Source organism: Neofelis nebulosa, chromosome 12, assembly GCF_028018385.1.
Source record: "Neofelis nebulosa isolate mNeoNeb1 chromosome 12, mNeoNeb1.pri, whole genome shotgun sequence".
NCBI classification, from domain to species: domain Eukaryota; kingdom Metazoa; phylum Chordata; class Mammalia; order Carnivora; family Felidae; genus Neofelis; species Neofelis nebulosa.
This window is the reverse complement of record NC_080793.1, coordinates 19,912,511-19,930,683: the sequence shown is the minus strand read 5'-3', so window position 1 is coordinate 19,930,683 and position 18,173 is coordinate 19,912,511. Positions and strand designations below refer to the sequence as shown.

Genomic DNA, 18,173 nt, shown 5'->3' with positions numbered 1-18,173 from the left:
AGTGGGAACCCTGTGATATCCCTGGAATTTTGAATGCTGAGAGAACATACCACTGTTACATTTATTTCCTAGATGAATGTGATGTCTGGAGGGGTTTCGTGTGAAGAACTGACTACTCGGGTCGGAGAAATGAGAATTGTCTGTAAGTCATGGCTGAGTTGATGACCTGGGAGTTAGAATCTTGGAATTTCCTCTCTTTGGGCTCTACTGTCCTTAGCTAAGTGAAGAGCAGTATGGGTTTGATGATCTAGAAGGGCCCTTCTAGTTTATCCTTGCAAACTGTGTAGACTGCTATGCATGGCCAGGCTTGCTGCAGCAGGGAGAAATTCAGTCCCAGTTTTGGCTGTCTGTCTTTGTGGGCATGTTGCTCTGCCCCATATAGGCAGCTATGTTCACACATTTAGATTTCCAAACACCTGCAGTGGTAGAACAGAACATTTCAGGTCTGGGTACAATCTTAAGTTATATACAGCCAGGAACTGTAAGGATTTTCATGGTTTGTAAAAATACAAGTTCCTTGAGAGGTCACTTGGTCCAGGCTTGGTAATCATATAATACATGTGTTCCCCAATGTCACTCCCATGGCACACTTGTCCTAGGTCACTCCATGAGTTAATTACAGAGGCAGAACCAGAGCCTGAGCATCTTACTCTTTCTGTGGAGCATTCCCTCTTTCAAACAACTTAAGCACTCTGTAAATTTTTCTGAAGACCAAGGCCTTTAGATGGGCAAGATTTATAAGCCCAAGCTTGGCCTCCTCCAGGATCATGGAACTTTTCTGGACATTGTTTGGAAGCCTGGAGAGAAGTAAGTGCCAATGAAACCCTCTAGGCTAGTTTCACAGAAGACAGAGCTAGGGAGACAGAGATGTTGCTTAAGGTGGTTGAAAGGATCATGTTCTAGAAATCAGAATAATGGCAGCTTAAAGACTGGCCCACCCCCCCTCCCCTTGAGATCTCAAAATGTCAGACTTGAAAGGGCCATTTGATGCCAACTTGACCAAGACCCTAGTTCTATGACTGGGGTCATTGAACCCAGAGGCACTGAGGGTCTGGCCCAAGATGTCACCATAGATTAGTGGCAGAGCTGAGTCCAGAGCACAAGTCTCCTTACTCTTAGTCTAGGGCTATGTCCTCTGTTTATATGTCTTTCCATGGAAGAGTGAGGGTTAAATGTAGGAAGAAGTGGGTTTGCAGCCACCATACACACTGGACTAAAACTGAGGAAAAAGCTGGAGGTACTGGGAAAAGAGCACTGATGAGCTCTCTCTTGCAGAGGAATGCCAACAGGAGCCTTCAGGCCCATGTGCTGAACCCTGCCAAGCCATAAGTCACAAGTCTTGAGGAGGCTTCCATCAAGATGTAACAAAGCCCAAGGTGGCAAAAGAAACCATGCCAACCATTCCAGCCAGATGGTATGTGGTCAGAGTGCCAGGCACCTTCCAGTTTGATATTAGGATGAGACAAACACAGTGCATCTCAAAAAGAGCATCTGGGCTCTGGTCAAGGCTTTTAACTGTCACCTTCCTTACTGACCCTCAGTTACTGCATCTGTAAAATCGGATGATAATAATCAACCCTAATGGCTGTTGCAAAGATGCAATGAGGGTCAAGTGGCCAGTGCAGCATGTGGCTTAGAGGGACATTCAGGAAATGGTAGTCCCTTCCTCCCCTACTCCCCTTTTCCTGGTTGTAGTAGACAGCTTAGCAATGCCACTTAGCAGAGTGAGCTGGCTGATGAAATGCTCATTAAAGCAAAGCTCATGGCATTAGATGGTGGATTGAAGTTTCTCAACTATGTGCATAAATGTTTGAGACCATCTGACACTTCCAGAAAAGCGTGTAGAATGCTCCTTCCATCTGTTGAAAATATTTTAAGCCTTCCAAGAAGGAGAGGCATTATCTTAATGACTGCATCTACCATGTCCTGGTAGTCCCTCCATCTGGCGGAATATCCAGGGGAGTCCCAACAGTGACATCTAGGGGAGAGTCTCTCCATTATCAGTACAAATTGGAATTGAAGTGGATCCTTAACCCATGGGTCATTTCAACTGGCTTTAACTTGACCATTTCCCTAATGCCACAAAGCCAACTAGTAGTGGAAAAGGTCCAAGATGGCTTATTTCTTAAACAGAGGACAACTAGATAACTCTGGATTTACAACATCATTTGGAGAATACTCATCCTGGCATGGCATGCTCTGTGTTAAGCCCATAAAGAGTGACCAGTAGACACAAATTGAGATCATGCTGAAATCCATTTGAATTTCTTGACAGTTTTTTGGAATTTTGGTGTCTTTTTAATCCTGTGGCAGTATTTTTTTTTTAATTTTTTTTTAACATTTATTTATTTTTGAGACAGAGAGAGACAGAGCATGAACGGGGAGGGTCAGAGAGAGGGAGACACAGAATCTGAAACAGGCTCCAGGCTCTGAGCTGTCTGCACAGAGCTGGACGCGGGGCTCGAACTCACGGACCGCGAGATCATGACCTGAGCCGAAGTCGGCCACTTAACCGACTGAGCCACCCAGGCACCCCAATCCTGTGGCAGTATTTAAGCTAAACCTATCTGACTATCTGGGTGGGCTTCTTGGAATTCACTTAATTTAAATGCAGGTGGAATTGATGTTATTGAGGTGTATTTAAGAAGCATCTTTGGGGCGCCTGGGTGGCGCAGTCGGTTAAGCGTCCGACTTCAGCCAGGTCACGATCTCGCGGTCCGTGAGTTCGAGCCCCGCGTCAGGCTCTGGGCCGATGGCTCGGAGCCTGGAGCCTGTTTCCGATTCTGTGTCTCCCTCTCTCTGCCCCTCCCCCGTTCATGCTCTGTCTCTCTCTGTCCCAAAAATTAAAAAAAAAAAAAAAAAAAAAAAAAAAAAGAAGCATCTTTAACGTCTAGATTTTAAAAGGCAAGGTGAGAGGTGCCTGGGTGGCTCAATCAGTTGAGCCTCCGACTTTGGCTCAGGTCATGATCCCGCGGTCCATGGGTTTGAGCCCTGTGTAAAGCTACATGCTGACAGCTCAGAGTGTGGATCCTGCTTCAGATTCTGTAGCTCCTTTGCTCTCTGTCCCTCCTCTGCTCATGCCTGTCTGTCTCTCTTAAAAATAAACATTATAAAAAATATTTTTAAAGGCAAGGTGAATCTGAAGTCACATGGTGAACTCTGCTAACATTTCAAATAACTTTAAAAACACCTCCTAGCTATTCTAGATGCAGAAGTATGACAGCATACTTAGGAAGTTAGGAAGTTAGGAAGTTAGCACACTTAGGAACCCAAACAGGCTTGGGTTCAAATTCTACCTCGACTACTTTACTAAGTTGTGTGGCTTTACAAAGTCGTTCAGCTTCCTTGAATTCTCCTCAAAGTGAGAATAATTACAATCTCCCTTTAAGAATTGCTGGAAAGTCAGACGAGATAATGCATAGCCATGAGCTTGGCATTCACCGCCCAAGGGATGCTAGGTGATGGTTGGCTCCCGTTCCCTGGTCGAGGGCTTGCGCTGCTGGACTTGTAGAAATTCAAGCCAGCACAGGTGGCATCCAGAGAGCTTGGATGGGCTATATCATCCAAGTCCTGCTTTCCCTCTCTCCTTCCTTATTTCCCTCTATCCCTCTTTCCTTCCTTTACTTCTTTTTCTTTCCTTTTCTCCTTCTCTGAAGTATTGGAAAGATGAGGATTTCCTCTAGATTTAGAGCCTTGTAATTTGTATGCACTAAATTCAAGTATAAATTTTAATATGTTTCTTAGTGATGTGAATATTTCCCCCTCTTCTCTCCTCTTGTTTCTACCCTTCTCCTCACCTCCCCTGGATCTCCTCTCTCCCCCCACTCCCTTTTCTTGGTGGGAAGAGGTAGAGATTACATATAAGTTGCTTTAGCACTCTGGATTGCCTCTGCAGGATCCTATTCCACTTTATTCTGAGTGGCCCATTTTCTAGTTTATTTCTTGTAGACAGATTCCCGATCCCTGTTGTCTCTGCCTTGAGAAAAAGACAGTGTAAGAGTGGGTTTTGCGTGTGTTTAAAGTAAATGGAGGAGCAAATAGGATCTTTGAGGACTATGGCTATCTGAAAAGCAATTTGCCCCCTGAGCAGAAGTGCCCCATCTTGCTGTGAAAAGTTAAAACAAAACCAAACAAAAAGGTACACCACAACTGCTGAATTGGGCAATTGAGAACCAGTTCAATCTATCTGATGGAAGTAAAGTCTCTGCTGTTTTCAGTCGTTCTGGGTGATGGGGGACGGCGCTGCTTCTCTACCTGCCTCTTTTGCTGCCAGTGTGGTGTCCTGGTGTGGCTGTGACCACCTGGATCACAGAGAGCCTTATGACATCAGGGACAGCTGGGGATCGGTGAGTAGCCAGCCTCTGTGATTTGGTTTCATTGCCCCCAAATGGGAGGTTTTTATTGTTTCTGTGGGTGGGTTCACTAGGTACAATTAAAGAGCCAAACTTCATTTTTTTTTAATGCCCACACTTTCTTTTTAGCAGAGGGAATGGGGAGGAGGGTAGTCTGCCAAGCCATGTAAAATTGTAAGTTGTTAGAATGGTAAATAGTCAATTTGTCTAATTCCAGGAATGTCACCCCCAAAGTAAAATCCATGCCAGGGTCAGGTCATCTGGCTCTCTCCCCTCACTCCTGATATTTTCGACAACAGGAAACTCCAGCTCCCAAGAGGGAAAGTGTGTTGCTTCAAGTCCCCGGACTGGAATGTGGGTATTCCAAAGCCCAACCCTGTTCTCTGTCTTTGCCCATCTCCAGCTGGGGACAGGATTAAGGAGAGGGTATTCAGATGAGGGTGGGGAAGGCACTAAAGGGGCTGTCAAGACCCACATGTGGTATATCCACTGTTTCCCCTTCCTCAGGGCCCCTAGGAACCTCTGGATATGAGGGGCCCATGACACTTACAGGAGAGGCCAACTTCTAACTGGAGGGTGTGGGGAGGGAAGGAATCCTCTGGGTCTCATATCATCTCAGCCACAAAGCTAGGGGTTCAATATGGCTTGTAGATTCCCTGTCATGGGCTCTGTATGTCCCCCACCACTCCAGAGCTCCATAACAAGAAAACAAACAGCTGTGGGAACAGGTGCCAAGGAAGCACCTTTTCCTTGTTGGAAGTGTTGGAAGGGAGCCCAACCTTAGAGAACCGGTAGGGGCACCGGAAGGAAGCACAGTGATGTTCTACTAAGCATCTGGCAATGTAATCCTGGGTAAGGAAAGTGCAAGGTGAGGCAGCCTGGATTTTGAGGTCTTGCCCCACTCCTCACTAGCTGTGCAATCTTAGGCAAGTGAGTAAACCGCTCTGTGCTCCAGATTCCATCCCTATAAAACAGGCATAGTAACATCCTTGGGGCATGTTGTGAGGACCGCCTGGTGAGTGGTGAAACACTCAGCCCTGTGCTTGGCACAAGGTGGGTGCCCCATCAGTGTCCACTGTTTTCACTCTGCCAGAGCCTCCTATGTATGTAGTGTGGAAATAAAAGAAAAACTGGTTGAAAAGTTGTCTACAGAATTTCTCTGGTGTGGAAAGAACTGTCACTTATATGTTGGGATATTGGGAAAGCCTGTGGCTGATACCAAGGTATCCAAAAACATTCTATAAAATAAAGGCAGAGTTTGTGAGGAGAAAAGGGGAGGGTGGAAGTGAAAACAGGAGGAAAAAACAGAAGGAAAGAAGGTTAGTACACAGGTGGTGGAGGGCTGAACCCCAGGGCGGGAAGCTGTCCCTTGAGAAATTCCCAGTGGCTGGAGTGGCAGAGGTCTTACAAGAACAGAGGGACTTAGTACTCAATGTGCATCATCTCTGTGATGGAAAGCACTGCCCCACCAACTTCCCTCTGTACCCTAAATGGTGTGGCAAACATAGTTATCCACAGAGGTGGGGTGATGTTGGAACTGACGGCAGAGATGCCTGTGTTGTGATTTGGGCAAATATGCCACATTACATGAGCACGTGTGAGATTCAAAATGTGGCAGGAGCAGAAAATTGGAACAAGAAATGAGGAGAAAAAGCCCAGAAGCCCAGGGCTCTCCCCAGAGCCCTACCTTGGTTCCTCACCCTAGTGAGATGGGACAGAGTAATTTTATTTGGGGATGAAAGAACAGAGTGGACTCTGTGTCCAAAGGACATAGGCCCAGCCAGGGGACAGACAAGAGTCATGTTTGCTGTCCCATGTCACCCTCTTGGTGGCTCTGTGTGTGGCTTCTTATTAACTATTTTCTAGGTGAGAGGAGAAGGATGTGGGGCAAGGTTCTCCTCCCTGTGCTCTTCCTGGCCCACAGGAGTGGGGCTTCCTGCTGAACCCCCAGAATGGTCCACTGTGTCCTAAGCACAGTGGAATCAGTGTGAGATGGAACTCTGCTAGTGACCAATCTCCTGACTGGAATGGGAAGCTTGTGTTGGGACTCAGAAATCCCTTCATTACAGAGGCTTGATTTCCTGTGGTTAATCTGCAGCTAAGTGTCACTGTGTGTTAAGGTACCTTACCCCTGCTTCCTAGGCTCTGGGCTGCTGCTGGTTTCCTCCTCATGATGTATGATTTGCATTAGCCGGCAGAGGGCATTCTGGAAAGTGTCTAGCTTCTGCCGTTGTCCACCCCAGTGACAAACCACATGCTACCTCTGGAGCTTCCTTCTAGGGGTTTCTGGGAAATGGCTCACCCCTGCTGGATGTCTTGCAATGGCTTTTCAAAAGGAGAAAAGTGCTGCTTGTATTTGTTTAAGAGGGGCTTATTGGGGAAAGGAGGTTGTGGCTACAGATTTCCTCAAGATTATTGTTAGACTTTTTTTTTCTTCTATATTTATATACTGAATCAAAGCATCATGAAGTGTCAAAGCTGGAACGACCCGTTCATTTCATTTTAGCACATAGATACACAGAGATACACACATTTTAGCACACAGATGCCCAGAGATACACAGACTGCTGGGATGAAAATCAGTTCTGGAGCCCAAGTAATATGCTTTCCACCTCACCCTACTACTGTGTCTACAGTTTGCCAAGTGAAGAGAAATGTAGATGTGCATTATAAATAGGAGACAGCCAGGGACTACACATAGCTGGTCACTAACATTTCATGGCCAAAGCACATCATACAGGGAACACAGAAGAGTCCTGGATTCTGATCCCTGCTCTGCCAGCAGCTCCTTGGATGACCTTAAGTGAGTCACCTTGATGGCTTGGACCTCAGATTCTCACCTGCAATATAGAAATACTAACCCCCGTGTGGTTTGCTCACAGGAGTGAAGCTAAATCAATCCAGGAGAGGCATGGGAAGATCTTTAACAAAAGTTTCATAGCCCTGGTGGGGATTATTATTATCATTTCTAAAATCTGGTTGCAGAAATATGGAATTGTCAGCTGAGGGTGGTTTTGGATTAGTGTATATTCTGACACAGTGATGGCCAAGATAAGAAGGGATTTGATAAGTGACCTAGTTCATGGCTCCCACAATTTTGTGTTTCATGGACCAAAGAATATTACCCCCAAATGAAAATTCAGCGACCAATGTAGAGTAGACAGTTTTTGATTTTGTCTATTGTGCCCACTAAAACAAAACAAAATAACTCAACTTGCATCCATATCAGCTTCATATTGTATAAGAAAGGACATTTTAATGCTTTAGGGAAGGATGTACTCTTAGAGAAAATAGTGCCCCTTACATTAAAAATAGTTGGCTATGAGAAAAAGGGGCTACCTTGTCCTTCTTCCTATTTCACTCTGGACTGGTAAAAAACATCATAGGGACAAAACCAGCAGTTAGAGCCCCCTGTGCTTGGCAAACCCATGATGGGCAGTGCTCTACAGGTGCAGAAACCAAGATCCAGAATGGTTGAGGTCCCATTGCCTAATCAATACTATCCTCATCATTGAAGTATGTTCCTGTTACAGATGACTTCTCTCTCTCAAGAAATGAGAAGTTCTGGTCTTCCTTAGAGGATCCGGGTAGATGTGGTGGTGGGATGGTGGGAGCAGAGAAGAAAAAATGACACTGAGTCAGTGTGCCTGGTTTTTTTTTTGGCAAGGCTCCATGAGAGCATGCATTACATGTTCTGATGCCAAAGCCTGTGCTGTTTCCGTAACAGGGTCCCAAACTCTGGTCTGTGGGTCAAATCCAGCCTAGCACCTCATTCTGTAAATAAAGTTTTATGGCCCCACAGCTCTCTGCTCATTTGTACAGTCTATGGCTGCTTCTGCACTACAGAGGCAATAGGCGAGTTGTGGTCACTTGCGAAGTAATTCCAGCCAAGGTTAACTTATTGTTGACAAAGCTATAATTATTGTCTTCCTTGAAAGGTCCAGAATGCTTGTCTGTTTGGGGCACTTGCTTCTATTGTCTAAATTTCTCTGTGACAGATAGAAGGAAGGGCATGACTGAGGCATCCTAAACCAAACTCCTAGTGGGATGGTGTTGGGATTTGGGGCTGTGTTCATACACTTGTGTTCTCTCGTCCCACGGATGCTCTGGTGTCTCTAGCTGGGTGCCTATGTTGTCCCACCCTTTCTCTTTTACCTTTTTTTCTGATCTGTCTGGTTATCCAGCTGTAGTTACTATCTAGGCTCTAGAGTTTACAGAACTGAGATGGGTTCATGTTCTGGGGTGGATAAAACATTGGATGAAAGATGAGGACATCGGGGTTCTGGGTTTGGCTCCAAATGACCTTGGATATGACACTTCACTGGGTCTTACTTTTCCTCTTCTGTGCAAGCAAAATGTTTGCCTGATGATCTCAAAGCTTTTCATCCTCAATGTTAAGCTAACTCTGGGACTCATAGAGACAATGCATTGATTAGTGACTTCAATGATAGGAAACATATGGGGTGAGGAGAAAGTCTATTTTTACAATCCTACCTTCATTATGCATTTTGGCTACTACCAGTTATTTAATGATTACTATATGCCAGTAGCCACCACAAGCAATTTATGGATGAGATCTGCTTGGCTTCTCTAATACTTTCATGAGGTAGATATTATTATTCCCATTTTATAGATGAAAAGCTAAGGTTCCCAGTGAGATGTAGAGCCAAGATCCATACCCACACTTGTCTGACTCCAGATATCAAGCTCTTAACACAACACTGCTTTGCATTCCTATCCATGTCCACATGATAGTCTATGTCACTGGTAGAACTTTCATTAGCGGGAGAGCTGTAGGCACCAGACTGCCAAACAGAGGCTGCTAGGATGAATCCAGATGCACCAGCTCAGATCTGAGCAGCCTCCACCTTTGCCTCCACCCACTTTTCTGTTGGGCAATATTATGATGCTCCTGGTTGTTACTCCACTATGATGTCACATGGATGATTCACTACATATTTACTCCTAATTCCAAGGTCTTACCTCCTTTAAGGGGGAATTTTCCAGGTGGGTTGGGAATGGAATCCTGGAAGAGAAGAAAGAAAAAGAGAGGCAGTGTGAGATTGTCATTCAATGGAAAGAACTTATCTTTTTCTTTTCCGTTCTGGTCCTCAAAGTGCTGTGCAACTTAGAATTTGTGTTCCACTTGACTCTTGAGTTAAAAAAAATTAATTCACAGGCCTAATTTACATTGAAAACTCACCCATTTGCTTGATAGCTTGCCTACTAGAAACGCAAGGTGAGGCCAGGGTTTACTGTGCACATTTCACAGGTGAGGAAGTCGGGGCTGAGCAGGGTAAAATGAAAAGTTTATGGCAGGTCAGGATCTAGAATCTGTAACTCATCACCCTGTCCAGGGCTTTTGTTTTCACCTCTGCATTTGATATTTTCCCCCCTTTGGTCAACAAAAGAACAAGCAAGTCTAATGTATAAATACATGTGGGTTTTTTTCCGTATTTGATTCATCAAATAGTGAAAGTATGCTGTAAACATACCTTGGAAGGTACATCTCTATATTTCCTGTGGTTGGAAATTCTGAATTAATTGAATGTTTATATGCCAAGCATTGTGATGATACCATAAATAATTAAATTGGTTCCCTGCTCTCATGACTTTATTATAAATTTATACATGATTATAATATCCAAATATTTATAATGATAGAACAAAGCAAACACATAGGAATATTATATATTTATAAATTCACATTATATTTTGGATTATTTATTGTATAATAAACATAAATATATACATAAATATTTATACAGGTAAGTAAAAGGTTGATAGAAGCAGGTTGTGTTCTGAAGGAGGGGTCCTCCAACCTGAGGGAATGGAGGGAATGATAGGGAGTTCTTGTTGGGGTGCTCTGAGCAAGCAGAGAACAGAACCAAAGGGGCAAAATTTTTCACCCCTAATAAATTCCTTAGAGACTGACATTCCCACCCTAGGCTCTCTCCCCGCCCCTCTCACCCATGGAGCCACACCTCAGGTGTCTTGCCAAGAAGGTATAAGGTATCTTATTTCTCTTTTGAACTGTCAGGGTGGAGGTCTCCTGTAGTGCACTGGACTGAAATATTAATACAGAAGTGTGACATTGACATGGGTGGAAATAACTCCTCAACCTTGTCCAGAGCAAGAAGTTAGCAGCTGTGCACATCTTACTTCCTTAGTGTTCTATCTGAACAACTAGGACTATCTGGAGTTTCCCTTTTATTCCATCATTTCCCTGGAGGTGCTGTCCTTTGCCTTCCACTGATGGCTCATTTTCTGATAAATGGATCTCTTCTCCATTCCAAGTGGGTTGTAGTGAGTGGAGGAAGACTCCTGAAGGCAAAGCCCTGGCATAGCCCTTATTTGGAGACGGCAGAAGTCAGTGTAAACTTTTGGGCTTCAGCTTTTCAGGGCAAAGGAAGTGAACTTGGCTTGGAATAGCCTTCCTTCTCGGCTCTAATAGTCTATTATTTTAGTGCTTTAGTTGAAAGCTCTTAACCTAAGTAACAATAGTACATTTGTGGTCTCTCATAAATTATGCGTGCAGTTCATAGGAAAACCTGACATCACAAAATTCCCCTCTGTTGCCTCTTCAAGGTTGCAAATAACATTTTGAAATCTAATGAACAGCCAATTTACTACCAAGCATGTTCATCAATTAGTGTGATGTGCAAATGCACAAAGAAGAACATCTACATTGAAATGCAGTGCTAAGATAGTTGAATTTCTTGGCCATCCAGGAAAGTATCCAGGGACAGTGAGAGAAGGCTGGCATAGTAGAACCATTGGGCCATTTCCAGACTCTACGAGTAGTCCGGGAAATACCAGAGAGTCATACATTCAGCACATGTTGAATGAACACCTGATCTGGTGTGTGCCAGGAACTACGTTAGTCACTTGAAGACATCCTGTGGATTTTATGGCTTAGTCATTAAAGCAGTCACTTAAAATATCCAAATAAATATATAATTGAACTGCAAGTTGAGGCAAGGGCTGTGAAGGAAGAGTGTTTCAAGATAACCCTTCTCAAACTGTAATGAGTATGCGAATCACCTGGAGAGCTGGTTAAAATGCAAATTCTGATACAGTGGGTTTGGCTGTAGTCTGTAGTTCTGACAAACTCCCAGGTGATGCTGAGGCTCCTGATCCACAGAACACACTTCACATACATAACAAGGTTGTAAGAGATAATATCTGGGGGGAGGACCGCATTCATATGAGGGTCAGAGGAGGCCTCTGTCTGTCATTTGAGGGCTTTCTGGTTTCCTAACTTTATGCAGGAGAATGTCAAAAATAGCACATCTTTGTATAAGAAAGAATCTTGTTGCTTAAACCTTCACCCGGGGCCAAGGGCAACCAAGACAGAAGTATGATTATTCCTATTTTGGAGAGCTCCTGAGATGAGGTCTCTATAGCTCTCCTGGCTGCCCATGGTAGAAAATATCAGAGAAGCAGAGCCAGAAGCGAACCCAGACATCTTTCAGTCCATCAAGTTAATTTAATAGAACAAGAAATTGAAATACTCATGAATCAGAGGCAGATCTTGGGTTGAAATTTTCTGGTGTTCTTTCCACTGCCCTGAGAGAGATGCTAGCTCAGAAGCTAAGGATGGAGATGCTCATTCTCCCCTACACTCCCCTCCCTTTAGCAATCCTTGCCCCCTACACTCCCCTCCTTTTAGCAATCCTTGCCCCCTACACTCCCCTCCCTTTAGCAATCCTTGCCGTAGAACGGCAAGGTGTAAAGAGATGGTGACTTTTATAATTTGCTGAGAGTTGTTTATGCCCTTGGCATGATCTAGTGCTGTCCATCAACTCCTCTTTGGCAAAGATGACTCTCAGTCCTAGAATTCTCTCCCAAATCTTGTCTGGTGTTCTGGGTCCTGGCTGGGGAAATGTGGCCCATCTTGCCCAGCGACTTGCCTTTCAGGTCAATAGCACATAGGCTGGACATAGACATAAGCTAATGGACCCTCCCAGGCTGTCATTCTCAGCTCCATTGAGTAGCTCAGGAAACTTTATTTCCATGGTTACCAACCAGTTACACTTCTTTCACTGTACTTCTTTCTTTGTTTCTTTTAATGTTTATTTATTTTTGAAGGAGAGAGAGACAGAGCGTGAGCAGGGGGGGAGCAGAGAGAGAGGGAGACACAGAATCCGAAGCAGGCTCCAGGCTCTGAGCTGTCATCACAGAGCCCAATGCAGGGCTCAAACCCACAAGCTGTGAGATCATGACCTGAGCCAAAATCGGACGCTCAACTGACTGAGCCACCCAGGCACCCCTCTTTCATTGTACTTCTTTAGTTTCAGACTCCAGATATCTGATTAGTATTTCCAACAATGTTTCTGTGGATGGAGGGAAGAACGGTCATGTTTAATCTGCTTGTCCCCAGGTGAAATGACCCAATCTCAATCATGTTCCCTGCCTATGACTCTTTTTCCTTGTTTCCTTTTATTATTGTGATTAGAGGGCTAATCACCCTTTCCTTTACTGGGTTGTTGCAGACACAATAAGACACTGTATAAAAAAAATGTTGGCAAGTACTCGAAAATGATAGCTATTTTGGATCTTTTGATCCTGATGATGTGCTTAATTTGCCCCAATACCTTGAAAGGCTCATTTCTTTCATGAATAATGCTGCACAGAGGTAGGCAGATACCAAATGTGCTTTTGATTAAAGATGTCCTCTCTGATTAAAAATGGCCCAAGGCAACTAATGTTTGGAATATGCTGGGGAGATTCCATATCCCCTTCTTTACTGGCCTCACATTGTCTTGTAAGATGGGCCCTGGAGATTTTTTTTCAGGAATGTCTCCTTTACTTTCAAGCTAGCATGAGTAAGCACTTCATGAAGGTGTTTGGTCCTCCAGGGCTAATGCTTTCCATGTGTTTTTTCATTTGGTCTTTACCCAAGAGTTAGTGATTGATGAAGTCTTAGAGAAGTGACTTAATGATTTCGGATGGTTCTACAAATGGTGAATAGCAAGGAAAAGAGTCAAATCAAGTGTGTTGACTCGGAAGGCAATGCTCTTTAATACCATACTATGCTGCCTTTCTAGAATAGGACAGGATGAAGCCAGGGCAGCAAATTCTCCTGAGAGTCAATGAGAAAGTAGATGGAGGTCACGGAAAGTCCTCAGGAGAAAGACAATTTTCGGAGGCAGTGTTTGTTTTGGTATGGGTAGTATAAGTGGGAACTGGATCAGAGTGGCTTAAAGCAGTGTTTTTTGCCTGAGGGATCTTGTTAAAATGCTGACTCTGGTTCTGGGATGGACCCTTAGGTTTTTCATTTTTAATAAGCTTTTAGATGATGCCAGTGCTCCTGGGCTGTGGACCACACTTTGAGTAGCAAGGGCTTAAAGACATTACTCAACAGGCAATCAGAACACCTGAGGTCTTCCTTCCCCAAGGAATGGAGAATGGCCATGGGAAGCTGGGCTCATACCTGGGTTTAGGAAATCTTCCTTGTCTGCTGATGGACGTAGCATCCTACTCTCTTATCTACTTCTATCCATGCTTCTTGCCAGCTACCTCTTTTTCCTGCTGTTCTCCTGTGCAGTGTGGGCTGACTTCTGTTCTGGCCCTGCCACTCCTCTCCTGAAACCTGGGCTTGCCTTCCTCTGGGCTGTGCCTCTGCTCATTCTTTTGCCTCACCTGGAAAGCCCTGCCCCAGCTCCACCTGCCACCATCCTTCCAGTGGAGAGCTCTTGTTTACTGAAGAATGCCAGTTAATAAATACGGAAAGAATGATAAAATTAGGCAACCATCATTCTTCAACCCTCAGTGCATTCCCTGATTTAGACAAGGATCATCAAGGAATGCCCAAACTGCTGAGTGAAAGATATTTATAGGTCTTTAAAGTATTACCTCATAGATTACTTATTAATAAGAAGGAAAAAGGTGTTCACCAGTGGTCACCACCTTAAGGAATTAAACATCATCACCAATAATGGGACAACTTAACGTGCCTCTAGGCATGCCACAATAAGAAGTATGTAACACTGCCTACAAACTATTGTTTATTGTACTAAAGTTTAATCTGAATGTAATTATGGCAAACACTAAGAAAAATCTGAAACTTGGCCAATTCTACAAGCTTACTGGCCTGGACCCTTTGAAAAAGTCAATGTCCTGAGAAACAAACAACAAAGCGCAGGGGGGATTGCTACATGATTGCTTCTCAAACTCTAGTGTGCATATGAGCTTGTTAAAAAGCAGGTTTTGATTTAGTTGGTTTAGAATGGGGCCTGAGATTCTGCATTTCCAACAAGCAGGATCACCTGCTTGTTTGAGGGATCACCCTTTAAACAGCAATGTTCTAGAGTGAAAAAAACATAACCAAATGTGGTGTGTGACCTGAGTATGGATTTAGTATCCCCAAACAAAACAAGGCACAACTGCTGTAAAAGATATTTTTGGACAGGGTGGGGCATTGATATATGGACTGTGCATTATTATTAGATGGTATCTCTAAGTTGACATTGACTCTCTTGGCTGTGATAATGGCATTGCAGTAAGGAGGAGATGGGTGCCGAGACATGTGCAGGTAAAAGGCCACACTGTCTGCACCTTACTGTCATACATCTAAAAAGAGCACAAATAGGGCAAAATGTTAACATGGCCAATTTAGGTGAAAGGTTATATGGGTGTTAAAGAGGTTCAGCTTCCGTTCTAGCTCTTCTGCAAGCCACACCCTCATTCCAAGCAGAAACACTTCCTCTCCTTCTATCTATGGTCTTCTGTGCCACTCTGCCCTGAACTCAAGCTCTTGGGTGTTTGGGCCTCACTTAGAGAACTCCAAGGAAACTAGGGTCCTGCCCTGTCCACTTGGGTCCTCCCCTACCCAACCCTAGCACAGGGCTTGCCCCTTAGAAGATTTCCAGTGGACTTTTTTTAATTGACAAATTGAATGCATTGGAGAGAGTATCAGGGGTAGAGAGAAGCATCATGGATCATTTCAACTCATCCCTATATTGTATCTGAACTTAAAGGAAACCAAAAAACCATACCACTGCCACCAGCAATCACTACTCCTAACCAGACGCTCAGTCCACTCTTGGTGGGCAGGTAGAGTGGTTTTGGGAGGATACATTAAAAAAAAAAAGAAAATAAAATAAATGGGGCACCTGGGTGGCTCAGTCTGTTAAGCACCCATCTTCAGCTCAGGTCATGATCTCGCAGTTTATGAGTTTGAGACCCACGTTGGGCTCTGTGCTGACAGCTCAGAGCTTGGAGCCTGCTTCTGATTCTGTGTCTCCTTCTCTCTCTGCCCCTCCTCCCACTTGTGCACATGCTCTCTCTCTCTCTCTCTCTCTCTCTCTCTCTCTTTCTCTCTCAAAAATAAATAAAAACATTTTTAAAAATTTTAAAAAAGTATCTTTACTTATAAAGGGAAAGGAGACAGCTACTTTCTCTCCTTTCTAGAAAGGGTCTCCTTAAAAACCTGAAGATCCTGACCCCTTGTTCTAACCTTTAGAATGTAAATAAATCACTTCAGGGACTGGATAAGTCCAGTCTCCAGGTTTATAGAGATAGCCCTTAGATTGAAGACTTCAGAACCTTTTGAAATGACACCTCTGTCAACCTTGCAGCCTATCTTATATAACCTTTTGTCTCTGGAGGAGATAAGATCAATTGTATTGTTTTTTTTTCATTTTCTTTGCTATATAAATTGTGTAACAGTTCATCCTGAGGTATGCATGTACTCTGTTGTGTTTACTTAATGATGAATCAGTTTTCAGGGCACCTAGGTGGCTCAGTCAATTAAGCATCCAACTTCAGCTCAGCTCATGATCTCATGGTCTGTGAGTTCGAGCTCCATGTCGGGGTCTGTGCTGACAGCTCAGAGCTTGGAGCCTGGTTCAGATTCTGTCTCTCTCTCTCTCTCTCTCTCTCTCTGTCTCTGCATCTCCCCCACTCACACTCTGTCTCTCAAAAATGAATAAATGTTAAAAAAAAATTTTAAAGCAGTTTTCTGTCTTCCCATATGGATGTCAATAGGTGTCTCCTTGTTGGTAGGACTTTTACTTCCTCAAGAGTATATTGGTACAATATCTTTTGAGGCTGACTGACAATATCTATTGAAGTGGAAAATACACATTCTATTCTCATCACTAGGAATTTATCCCACAGATATCCTTGCAGACGTGCACAGTGGGTAACACTTCTAGAGAAAAACATTAAGTGTCCTTCACTAGACACAGATAAAATAGATTATGAAGCAGTCATACAATAGAATACTATGTGACTTTCCCAAAGAATGAGACAGACTTTCATGTATTGGCATGGAATGATCTCCAGATAGACTGTCAAGTCAGTAAAACAAAGTGCAAAATCATGAGTCTACTATAATGACATGTGCATTTACAGATGCATGTATTTTTGAAAAGACATGGAAGAGTCTGTTAATGGTGATGATCTCATGAAAGAGGGATTGGTGGTTGGGTGGGAAGGGTGTGAGTGAGTTTTAATTTCTTTTCCATTATGTACTGTTTACTTTTCTTAAGCCATAGGAATATAATATTTTAAAATAAATATACTGGCCTAAAGATAGATTAAGAAAAGCCACCACAGGGACTTTAAAGACATTAGTAGATGGTACATTGCATAAGCAACACAAGGGAAACCATTTTCATGGTACTCCATCACTGCCCCCATCCATCCTCACACAGAGTGCTACATAGCCATCAACCCATTCCGTTTTTTGATAATTGGGATATGAGTTTAAGTTTCTTGGGTCTCTCCCATTGATTTCTTTACCAGAGGTCTCTGTTAGAATCTCTCTGTTTATCTAAGTTCTACCTTTCGTAAAGTCAGCCTGCATTCCCTCTTCCTACAAGAAGCCTTACTTGATAACTCAAGGGGATAACTTTTTCTAGCTCTTGCAATAGTTAATGCCTGAATAATTTATTGAAAATGATATGTGCAAAACATTTAACACTTAATGTCACAATTAGTCTTGCAAGCCTTAGCTTTTAAGCAAGTAACTGACATCTCCCAGGCTACAAAACTACAGCACACCAAACCATACAAATAAGATCGTGAAGTGAATCTTTTCACATCCTAATGTGAGGAGTTAAGTCAAGGAAATGGGTGCACAAGAAAATAAAGCTCCCAAGGGAAAAGCAGGAGCAAAGTTTCTTAGTGCTTTTGTGGCTGGCTGTATTGGCAAAGAGAATGCTGTTCTCATTAAACAATCAAGCGCAGTCTTGATGTTATCACTTTCTCAGGATGGCTTAGTTAAGACCTGTCTCCTTTCTGTTCCTGATTTTCCACATACACAAAAACGGGGCAGAAAGATCCACTCTAGTTCCTTCCTAGAAAGAATGGATTTGAATAAGGACCCTTCTAGAACTCTCTCCATCTTTATATATCACCATCACCTCCAATACCTACCTTCCTTCCTTCCTCCCTTCCCTTCCCTTCCCTTCTCTTCCCTTCCCTTCCCTTCCTTTCTTTCTCCCTCCTTACTTCCATTCATCCTTCCCTCCCTACTTTTTAACAGTTCTAGCTGCAACATTTAACTAAAAACTTCTTAAAGGCCACCTCAATTTCTTTTCTTTTTTTTGGCCACTGCTATAAAATGATATACTTCTGGTTTACTTCAAGTTAGAATTACAGAAATTATATACCCTCTACCAAAAAAAAAATGCCCTAGAATATTTTCAAGAGTGTTATTCTTTAGCAGATGTAGATGAGCCCATTCAAGGATGAGTTTCATAAATTGTATTATTTAAATCAAATGTTGGCAATTCTGTTTTCTGTCACCTTTATGGAGAGATGAGCTTCAAAGCTTCATTTAAACGTAAAAGCTGATGACATTTGAGACAC

General features: G+C 43.4%; 1 protein-coding gene and 1 long non-coding RNA gene across 2 annotated transcripts in view; one reads left to right on the top strand and one right to left on the bottom strand.

Annotated features, from left to right (window-relative positions):
- Positions 1-18,173, bottom strand: part of TNFSF8 (TNF superfamily member 8) — a 35,565-nt gene that overhangs the window by 15,575 nt on the left and 1,817 nt on the right. Inside the window, exon 2 of the mRNA XM_058694377.1 lies at positions 9,336-9,378. Coding sequence (XP_058550360.1) covers positions 9,336-9,378 — 43 coding nt within the window. The remainder of the gene's footprint in view (positions 1-9,335; positions 9,379-18,173) is intronic.
- The window catches only part of LOC131491439 (uncharacterized), a 96,772-nt gene continuing 82,158 nt past the window's right edge, over positions 3,560-18,173 (top strand). The window contains exon 1 of the long non-coding RNA XR_009251455.1: positions 3,560-4,346. This is a non-coding gene — a long non-coding RNA (uncharacterized LOC131491439). The remainder of the gene's footprint in view (positions 4,347-18,173) is intronic.